The sequence below is a fragment of the Etheostoma spectabile genome, chromosome 13 (genome assembly GCF_008692095.1).
Source record: "Etheostoma spectabile isolate EspeVRDwgs_2016 chromosome 13, UIUC_Espe_1.0, whole genome shotgun sequence".
NCBI classification, from domain to species: Eukaryota; Metazoa; Chordata; class Actinopteri; order Perciformes; family Percidae; genus Etheostoma; species Etheostoma spectabile.
Genome location: NC_045745.1, coordinates 19,635,847 through 19,647,440, shown reverse-complemented (window position 1 = coordinate 19,647,440; position 11,594 = coordinate 19,635,847). Strand labels below are relative to the sequence as shown.

General features: G+C 41.8%; 1 protein-coding gene across 1 annotated transcript; it reads right to left on the bottom strand.

Moving 5' to 3' along the window:
• Nucleotides 1–2,398: 2,398 nt before the first annotated feature.
• drd1b (dopamine receptor D1b) lies at nt 2,399–9,080 on the bottom strand. The gene is made up of 2 exons (XM_032534134.1): nt 3,799–9,080; nt 2,399–3,674 (listed from the first exon to the last, which is right to left on the bottom strand). The coding sequence occupies exon 1, from the start codon at nt 7,514–7,516 to the stop codon at nt 6,134–6,136; it is 1,383 nt and encodes a 460-aa protein (XP_032390025.1). The 5' UTR covers nt 7,517–9,080; the 3' UTR covers nt 2,399–3,674; nt 3,799–6,133.
• Between the last annotated feature and the right edge of the window lie 2,514 nt (nt 9,081–11,594).

Here is an 11,594-nt window from a genome sequence, read left to right as displayed (position 1 = left end):
GTGAATAGCGTGACCTCACTAAGAACTTTACCTCTCATAAACCATGAATGTACAGTACCACACTGCTGCAGCCTTTAAACCCACTTCAATGGGAAATTGATTAAACTTTGATTAGAGCTCACAGGATACATGTCTTTATGATTGAATTCCTTTCAGGTTTCAGGTTTTGCTCAATTACTGTTTCTTCTCTCTCTCTCTCTCTCTCTCTCTCTCTCTCTCTCTCTCTCTCTCTCTCTCCCTCCCGGTTTTTAGAGGGAGCTTGATATCTTGGTGTTTGAAAGCTCAAAGATTGCCCCTCAGGTCTGTGTTAAAGCCTAGTGAGAAACTGCAAGGTAATGAATAATGAAAAAATCAAGTGGCATTTCATTGTGAACACTCTCAGAAAAAAAAAGTTGTTAGTTGTGGAGATAAGGGTGAATCCTTGTTCTGTGTGAGAACATTTCAGAGTTGTAACCTTTTACTTTCTTTTCTTCAACTATTATTTCAGCTACTGTATTTTAACATCTCTTGACTTAAATGGATTTAAAGTGTACTCAAACAACAGGCACAACTATATTGAAACAAGAATCAATCATCTGAATCAATCATGACATATCTGAACACATACCACCACGGCTGTGTTTGGCAGCTGTGCAGAAAGTTTGACAGCTTGAGAGCCTGTGTAGATCACTGTACTATTTCACATGTACAAACATACCAAATATCATTTATTTGAAGTGCACTTCCAACTGCTGCTGCTCCTGTAACCAGTGTGCATTGCTGTCATTGAGAATATGATCTTAATTAGATGGGATTTCAAATTAAGAGCACTGGATGAACTTGTGCAGTTAGTATCCAGGCATCACTCACGGTCAAAGCATGTGTAAATATTTACATCACACACATATTGTATCTGTCATATACAAATGGACACCTTGTATTTTTCTATTACAATACAAACAGGAGAATCTGAAATTGTTTTCTTCTAAACCAACAGCCACTAATTTCAATTTTGAGTTGCACAAGCTCCAAAAGATTTGTGTGTGAGAGAGTGTGTGTGTGAGAGACAAAATTAAACAGATGTTAGTTAAAGCAGCACTGGGAGGTACAGAGCTGACAGAGTGGTCAACCAAGGAGACACTGCTGCATTGCTTCTGTCATTTTTTCTCCTGACTTTATCAAACCTCACCGTGGACTGGCAAAAAAAAGAAACAATCAATTTGAAAGTGAGATTAATCTTGATGCACATTTCCCAGTTTTGAGTTATTGATGCATACAGAGCAATCCCCATATGTGTGAAATGAGATTAAGCACCAGACTAATCTGCAAACTGTTAATTCTAACCTTTCTCAATTGACCAGGGATATGTAAAGCAATGCTTTGAAGTATAACTCTGCGATCAGACAGAGTAGCTTTGGGGTCATGGGTTTGTTAAGTCTTTCTAAGTAGTCAGACTGATTTAGATTGAGTCTGTTTTACTTTCAGATGAATAGATGATGAAGAGATTATTGATTATTCCATACCCTATGGAGAAAAATTAAAAGGTGGGGACCTCATAGCTGTGGGCTTATCCAATTCAGACACTAAATTAGATTGCAAGTTACAAGTTCAAAGGTGATGAGACTAATGAGAAAAATTAGATAAACTTGTTAACCCATCAAGTGCATCAAGACCTGTTTTGTTCATTTTGATCAAAGAAATTACTTTATTGTAGTGCTTTTTATCTCTGACAAGGTTACTTTGTCGGCATTTAAGTATGCAAGTGTTGGCCCAGATTTAAGTTAACAAATGAGGTGGGTGAGAGAGCAGAGCAAGAGTACGTGTCAACTATGAAGTGGCTGTCAGGTTATGTAAATGCGGGGCAAAGGCAGGAACACAGCGAGGACACCACGCTTAGGGAGCTGGAAAAAAATATGCGTCACCGTTCAAAATCAATCTCAATCGATCCCCTGCTGTAGCGGCATGATCTTCCAATAGCCACTCAGTGTCAAAGGAACAACCCCACTCAAATCCGCACAGGCCCCTCTCAAATAAACACAACTCAGTGAGTGCAGATGAAAAAAAATACATACATGTTTATTATACAAGAAGGGCACATTTTTTTGTACAAACTGTAAACTAAATATTGTTATTATTCTGAGGGTTATACTCTTTGACATCACGTTCATGAATGAACACCAGAGACACGTAAATAAATAAATACAGAAACAGTCAGTGACTCCTGCATCTTACTGCAAATTATAATCCCACACTGGAGAAAACATACAGCATGTAAATTAGCTACACACATTAAGGATTTTAGAAGATAAAAAGCACTTGTGTTGATCACAACTACATTTTGAACATCATTGTACAATACTCTATCCCTGCACTCCCCAACCCGAAATACTGCAGTTTAATTGTGTACATGAAGCTTTGAAACTGAATTGATGTCGAGGTAGGGACTTCATCGTTATCCTAGACAGTTTGTATAAGATGAAACATCATCACCACATTCCCAGGGCCTTGGAGTGTTGTTCGTCCCTACATCTGCTGCGTCCCTTGGCCCACTGGCAGAGGGAGAGGAGGGATTCTGTCAGATTTGCTTAAGTTGTCATACGTCATGTAACTACACTGATTGAGAGACCATGTAATGTCACCATTGCTCCCCAAAGCAACATGTAGGGCAGCCTGGAGGAAATGCTCCAGATCAAACAAAACATTTTGCTTATGGGACTGTCGACTGACATCACCCTTCTCCAAAATCAAAGCAGTGGCATCTGGAAAGATGACTCACCGAGTTGACAAGGTGAGGGCTCAGGTTCTTTTTTCATGGAGCCAAAATACAGCAGAGGTCATTTCAGCTCACAGCTGGAGGTATGATTCTATAAATGTGTACATACAGCATATACGAAAAACATCTGGTAAACCTGTAAATGCCAATGATGTCACAACAAATGGCAGATTAATCTCTATATCAATAACAATACCCCTACCCCCCAAAATTTCAGTTTATAAAAACACTGGGTTAATCACCGCATAAGCTACAGTACAGCCACATTCAGCCAAAAATATCAATTTTGGCAACAGCAATAATAATATTGTAATCATAATAAAAAGTCTAGGTGGGGCTTTGATTCAGCGATTCAACTCAAACTCCAGAAGGGAAACAGTAGGCCCTGTCTTTTAAATAATAAATTAAATCTTTGTTAACATCGGGAACACTCATCAAGTCGACAGAGGCAGTCAAGAGAAAACAAAAAGAGATGGAGAAAAAGAAGGGTAGAGGTGGGGGTAGGGGTGGAGGTGGAGGGGGGAACCAAATCTTCCCTAAGGCAGTTACCCTCCATGTCCAATCCTGACAGATTATGTGCAGTTCATGTTTTATCGCATGTTTTAGGGGGCTTGTGTTTGGAAAAATTTAGGGAGTAAATTACTGATGAAGAGAGAAAGGGGAGGGTTACTGAGCTGATATGGTTGAAAATATCTAAAAGACAAAGGAGTAAAGAGGGACGTTATAGTATTTTGTGGCTCTTAATTAAATTATTTCATTATAAAAGATGGTTAATCCAAATTCACTCTGTGAATGTTTTACACATTTGACACAGTTTTAAAGTAATGGAGCAGGAGCTAACAGTAGCCGAGGACAGGGAGGCAGATAGGACAATCAGTTGCTTTTGAATCACAAGCCAAGCCCCATATTGAGCTAAACCCCCCTCCGCACACACACACACACACACGCGCACGCACACACACACACACACACACACACACACACACACACACACACACACACACACACACACACACACACACACACACACACACACACACACACACACCTTTGTTGCCATCTAGATAGCATTGGATTTTCCAGAGCAGGAAAATCAAATGCTTCGTTCAAGACCAATTGCTTTCTATTGGATTAGCTCTTCCTTTCTCTGATGTGCAACAGTTTCACGCCTTCATGGACACACACAGCACATGGTGGACGCTCAGCATACAATGTCCAAAAGCATGCTGCTGAGCATTCTTTCCCCGTCAACACTAAACACAACGAAAAAGTAGCTTTACAGGCATTGACTAGAAAGCTAATCTTGTTTGATGATTGTGTGCCACGCATTAACTTTGCATATCATATTCTTATGTTATTTGTCCTTATGTTTGTTTTTAATGGCTACAAATGCAATGCATAAAACGGAAACTTAAAGCAACACTATGTTCATTTTGCTCTTACAAAGGAATGCCTTACTTGGTCTGGTATTGCCAGTAGCTTATTGTGGATAATGTTAACTAATGTTAGCAAACTAATGATTGATTTAGCTGTATTATGGATGTAAAAAAAGAGTCACTGATGACTCTACTCTACTACTGTGACACTATGTTTTAGCATTTTCCATGATCACATAAAATACTGACAAATGTTACATAGTCTCACTTAAAACTCAAACTTAACCTGAAATGTCAAACTGCCTATTGTAAATGATTATCTTTTGTTAAAAAAAAAACATTTTAAATTTAGTTTTAGAACTAATGTGGTATAAAATAATTTCATCATAGGGACTAACTTAAAAACTTTATTCTGAATAAGCAGTTCAACAGTTCATTTCTAATTGTATTTTTTTTTAAATTCTAGAGTGCAAAAGCAGATGCCTGGAAAAAGAGTGGTTATACAAATATGTTTGATATCTTGAAGGTAATCCTCATCGTGGTGGTTTTGGATTCCACCCCTGCAAACAGAGCGACTGTCACACTGCATGCTCCACATTGCCACTTCAGCACAGCATGGCTCCCAGCATGAGCAATTTACAAAATCAGATATCTTCAAGTTAGCAAAAGGTCACTAAGTGTCACTTGCATTACAGCTGAATGAACGCTGCTGCCTCCTCTGTCCATCTGCGGGAGTTTTAGCATACAGATTTACATTCTTCTTTAATTATGGACTGACATTGGCCAAAAATAGAATCATAAGTTAGGCTAGAGTACCACTTTAAGTGGGGAGAGTAAAGACTTAAAATGAAGGGCTGCCAGAGGAGACGGTGAGGAGGAGTCAGACAGACAAACACAAACACAAAAAGAAGGTAAGGTGCAGGTGTAAATAATCATGCTGACTGAGGGAATGGTGGGGAGGAGAGAAAAGGTTGACATCGCTGGAGAAACAATGTCAGCGGGGGAGAGGAAGGGATTTTGCTGACTGAGGAAAGAGGAGCAGGGAAATGGAAAGGAGAGAAGACTGTAGGACCCTAGAGAGGGTTTGCTGAAGAGCAGCAGAGTAGGGAGACCAATGAAAACAGGGAGTCAGGGGAAGTAATGGAGAAAACTTTGGCCGAGCCTGTCTGATCGGTCCTAGGTGGGCATGACTGAGGATGGATCAACATAGGATACATGGGAAGGAAAGTGGACCATAGGAGTGACGTTATCCAATCTGGAGATACTGCAAGATAACATGGGTGGGTAGGGTGGTGTAAAAATAAAATATTTATAACTATATGACAACTTGGCTTACGGTATTGAACTCCATTTTCTGCCCCCTGCCTGTTTTAATTTAAATCAGAATACTGTTACTTCTCTGAAGCAGTTTTAACTCAAATAAATTACCACCGCATTACAAGTGGTTTGATTTTGTAATAAAATATTACAATGATGGAAAACTTACTGAAGGGAAATAACTGCAAGAAACAACTAATTATACTATACCCAGACCATTTTACTCACATTGCTCTCTCTTGCATGAAACACATACAAAACACCTACCTACAAGACATTTTGCTAATAGTTACTACATCTTCCTCCACTGTATACTGTGTTTAAGTCCTTCCAGGACTGTGTCAGTACTGTACAGTATACACATGCAAATGTATACATCTTTGTAAATATTTAAAAAAATGTATACATGTGCACATAGCTAGTGTTCTGCTTTAATATTCACATTATCAACATGTATCATCAAATGTGTCGATTTCATCAATAAATGCTGAGAGTATTTTGCAGATAGTTATATCCAGGATAAAGTGCCTTTACTTTAAAACATTCTGTAGGTATTTCCATGTGGATTTTTGTTGACAGTCTTATCTGTCTGTTTTTTTTTTACTTTTGCTGTCCTTCTGTGTAAGCATTTCTTCCCTTTGTGCGTACATACATGCCTCGGTGTACTTCAATCCATCTTTGCCTTTTCTTAACATGACGCGGTTTTATGCTGTCCATTCTGTGTTATGGGATTGATCTTTTCCAGTGTGACCTCAGTATCGCTGTCTAAATTCCCAGAGATAGCTGGGGAGAGTTTCTCCAGGGTGTTGTTTACCATGCCCACCTCGATCTCCCCTCCGCATCCATCCTTCTTCTGTAACTCGTCCTCCTGACACAGGATACTGTGGGGGATCACATAGCTAGCTGAATGGTTGCCCTCCTTTGGAATGTGACCCTTGGGCTGATACTGATTGTTGGGGTTCGAGGTAGGGGCGCCCATGTTGTTGTTAATACTGACGATCTCGATGGCGTTGCTTCCCGGGCAGAGCCGGTGGCAGCCCAGCAGGATGGAGAAGGCCTTGCGGAAGTCGGCGTTGAAGGCATAGATGATAGGGTTCAGCGAGGAGTTTGCCCAGCCAAACCACACAAACACATCGAAGGTGGTGGAGCTTATGCAGGGCAAGTCTGTGGCACCGTCCGGCTCACAGAACGGAACCATGCAGTTAAGGATGAAGAAGGGCAACCAGCAGCACACAAACACTCCCATGATGACTGAGAGCGTCTTTAAGACTTTGGTTTCTCGTTTGAACGACATTTTGAATGAGCTCTCATTCTCTATGCTCGAACTATTCCCCATGCTGCTGTGACGGTTTTTGGCACTCTCTGCTGCCCGCTCTAAGGCAGATATTCTCCGTATCTGTTTCTGGGCAATGCGGTAGATCCTGGTGTAGGTGACGATCATAATAGCCACAGGGATGTAGAAGCTGATAAGAGAGGAGGAGATGGCGTAGGTCCTGTTAAGGCTGGAGTCGCAGTTGTCAGGGGGCAGATCACCAATGTACGTTCCGTTTAGCTCTGCATAGCTGGTGGTCTGAGCTTTGTGCCAGTTAAGCTGAACAGGAATGAAGGAGATAAGGACAGACAGGGTCCACGCCACACTTATCATCAGACATGCCACTTTCGGGGTCATCTTGCGTTCATAGCGGAATGGGCTTGAGATTGCCCAGTAACGGTCTACACTAATTACACACAGGTTCAAGATGGAGGCAGTGGAGCACATGATGTCAAATGCCACCCATACGTTGCAGAATGCACCAAACGGCCAAAACCCGACGATCTCAGTTGCCGCCTTCCAAGGCATTACCAAGATAGCTACCAGAAGGTCGGAGATGGCCAGCGAGATGACAAAAAAGTTGGTGACCTTTGACCTTAGGTGTCGGAACTTGGTGACGGCAACGCACACAAGTGTGTTGCCTAGCAGCGTGGTGAAGATGAGGAGGAAGAGAAAACATCCTGTCAGCACACGTTTGGACGAGTCTCTCTCTGGTAGCAGCTGCTTGCCATCTTGAACCGTTGAGAAATTCTGATCCATTGTTTATATTACACTGCTAATAAAGTGAGATAGGGGGTGGGTGAGGGGGGTGTCAACAGTCACCCCATCACATCCCCAGCCTGCAGCAGCTGTGCCTCTCTGGGGAGGAGTTTTAGACGGACGGCGTAGCTGGTGGGGAGGTCAATTGTCTCGGCACCAGCTCTCCCACAGACTGGGTCATCCATGGGCTTCTTGTCACAACCACCATCCTTGCACGAGAACAGCTATAAATATTTCAAAAAGATCTCTTCTGAAATATGACCCACAAAAATTCCTGTAGCAGCAACACTGGCAGCAGACATTCTACTTTGAAGAGGAGGAGGAATATTCCAGCTGTTGATTGCCGTAATCTTTCCAGTCAGCACTGTAGTCATGGAATAGCATAAAGCACTTTTACTCCTCTCTCTGGGTGCCTCAGCTGTCAAGCGAATGTTTCACACCATGTTGTTGCCGAGCTGTTGAGTAAACACAGGCTTGGCCAATCATTAGCCTTATATACCACCTCATCAATAACTTCTATTGATGGTTTTCGCTCTGCGTTTATCTGATTTGTTTAATGATCCTCTAGGCGTGTCCGTGTGATTATATTGGTGCATGTATCGACAATGATCCACCCTGGCTACTTAGTGTTGTGTTTTATTTTTTCATTTCTTTGAATGCAGCTTCCTGTTAGTATATGGCACAGTCTCCAGCCAACATTTCCACCAGAGTGGTGAGCCACAAATTAGGCTGACAACAGCATTCAAAAGTCTAGACTGTTCTTTTCATATCAGGGAGAAACATAGGCTATTTAACCTCTAAATCATCACTTGTAGGAAAGCACATATCAATAGCACAGCTCTTCTATGCTGACATGGGGCTGTAATCCAGATGCGAGGTATTTTTTTCCATTTGGTTTAGTTCGCGTGCCCATTTGTGTGGACACAGTAAAACCACCGCTCAGCTTTCAGAAACAATCGAGAGTTATTTTGGCCGCCCAGCTAAAGTATCTCTGGCAGTGCACTCCCTGGGTTGACGTCTTTGAAACAGAGGCGCAATTGATTTATTTATTTTCTAAATCTTAAAGCAGCGTGCGCTCCGCTCCGCTCTGTGGACGTGGACAGCTCAAGACCCGCAGCACCATCTTGGGTCATCTTAAAAATAATTTAATCCAAAATCAAATCCAGTAAATGAACGGATAATTTAAAAAATACTCAGTCCCGCAAAATCAACTCTTCGGCATACATCCAACTTGTATCTTGGTACCAAGTGAAAGAGAAGGAGCTCACCCTCTCTGCGCACTCCTCCATGGGAAGTCAGTCACGCTCCCCTGTTGCGACGGTCCTCAGGTGTTTTTTTATCAGTCGTTATGCTTCTCTTTTTAAGTCCATCCTCTATTTTGCAACATTCAGTTACCCTATGATGTGTCTACGGTCCGACCGGCCGGCGGAGAGTGATGGGAATGACTGGTCTCTCCAAGACCCGTTTTCATGCGCGCTCCTCTCTCTCCGCTCAGCTGCAGCCTGCTGTGAGCTATGATCCTTGCCACAACTGCTCGATCTACCCAGATAACGTGAAGCGTGAAGCTACACACATTCACACCACACAGCAGTATTATTGTTTGCTAAAGAGTTAAGCCAAATAAGTATAATGAAGACAAAAAGAATCCTTAACCTATATCAATGACAAATACGTTTAATTATGGGATGATTTATGCAGAATTCTAAATATTTTTTTCAATTGATATACATTTTCTGTCTGAAATTCAGTTGGTATAAGATGTTGGTGACTTTCTTATCCACCTATAGGTCACATCACAAACTCACTGTTGAATTTTTTACGATAACAATAATGATGGTATTCCATTTTTCTGCTTGCCCTTTATGTTGCACTTGACCCACACTGACAAAAACTGTCGAAAAAAAGTCCCAAAAAGAAAAGAGGAGCTAAAAATGAAGGTACCTTGATGTCCTGAGATGAACTTGTAGCCAGCAGGCATGCATACAGAGGCACAATGAGGCCATCTACTGGATGCAAGATTGTGGGAGATTATGTGAGAGTGGAAGCAGAGAGAGTGAGCTGCAGCGCTGTTGCATTAACGTCACCTCAATAAACATGACTGAACAACTCTGAATTAGATTCGAGTCCCATGAGCCACTGCACTAGGAAGCCCATGAAGTAAGAGGGAGAGTGAGTTTTGACATAGGCTGGGGAGGGGGGTGGGGAGGGGTAATGTTATGCTGTGAGCTGCCTGGCAGGCCTGGCCAGTTTGAATGTTAACTATTTAGCAAAATAAAATCCTCAATGGACTCCGTCCCCTGTGTGTGTGTGTGTGTGTGTGTGTGTGTATGTATCTCTTCTTGTGCATGTGTGTCTGACTTTGTATGTGCATCTTTGCACTGAGCATGTGTGTGTGTGTGTGTGTGTGCGTGCGTGCGTGCGTGCGTGCGTGTGTGTGTGTGTGTGTGTGTGTGTGTGTGTGAGTAATGCATGTAGACAAGCCAAGTGTAAGAGGCCTGGCAGACACAACGCCCACATTTCCCTGTAGCACAGAGCCAGGGTGTGCGTGCAGCCGACAAAGTTCAAACCAAGACCACGTCACACAAAAAAAACACACATACAGACTTGCTCACTCACTCACTCACTCACGCACGCACAAACACACAACAAGCCATGCAGGGTAATTTATGTCTGCTCCAAAAAGCAAACAAAATAGAACAGAATGGCATTTTTGGGATGACTTTTTGCCACATACATATATGGGTCAGATGTTTAAATTGTCTATGAATCTTTCAAAACATGACTTTATAGTTGTGTCACTGTTCCACTTAATTGCTTTGTGCTTTCCTAGGCGAGAGTCTAAAAAAGTCAAATAAAAACAAAGTGTACCCTTTAGTCATTAGGCTTTGTGTATCAAAATTCAAATCAGCATATTAATTAAATGTCCTTGATGCATTTGAAATGAGCCAGCAAGAGTCTTCTGACAATTCAAATGAATGCAGCAAGTTTGCTAACGAACCGGTGTCAAAAAACTTGTGTAACTTTTCATGACGCCCTGAGAGTGTGGCAGTTTGCCTCCTGACAGGGAGTTAATCAAGTGACTCTATTTGCCATTCTGCTGACCCTCAGTAAATCCTACAGGCAATGAATCAGAGATAACATGAAAATTCTCCGGAAAGGTTTCCTACCGAGTCTGTTTGGTACACTCTGATCTCTGTGGGGGGAATAGTTTAATTTTCAAGGATTTAACCTAAACCCACTCCAATTTTAAAATATTACCACAAGCAGAGATTTAGCAATTCAAGCTGATATGGAAATGCCAAAGATGTAAGGCTTTTGAGGGGGCCACAATCTGCAGTGGACAGCTCAAAGATTAATTCTTGGCACTCACCATAAGTTTCATATTAATTTTGAATAAGGTTTAGACAGCAATGATCTAAACGCATACAGTTCTGTTAAGGATATAAAGGATAACTGCTGCCAGAGGGGGTGTTTGAGCCAAAATGCATCTTACAGCGGCGCACAGATGCTTCAAAGTGTGCTCCTCAAATTAAAACAAAGGTGGTTTTGTATAACAACACATTTAAAGGAGAATTACGTCCTATTTTTATGTTAATCTTGATTGCTATACATATTTGAGTACTTTCGACTGAAAAAACCCCAACCGTTTGTAGACCGACTGAATTGGTGCAGGCAACACGGAACAGCTGCAGCTACATAAAAGTTTCCACTGAGCTAAAACGGCAATTAACGGGGCAAGTTTTAGAGAGCCTTTTTGCCTCTTAACAGACACAATGCAATAGATCCATCAAAATGGATGTACACAAAATACACACAGAACTGCTGCATCATGATTTTCACGAAAGCCTGGCTGAACACACTTAGCAATAGCAGCTAACAGGTAGCAGCTAGCGCTAGCTGCTAACCAAGCTACCCACCTCCAATAAAAAGACAGGGTAGGTGAATTAAAACAATGTCTGACTTGAAAATGCATCTTGATGTTATGTAAGGGCCCTGTTCGTGTTACGCAGGCATATTAATTGCATTGTGTGTTTGATAAGAGGCACAAAGGCACTCTAAAACTTGCCCAGTTAACTGC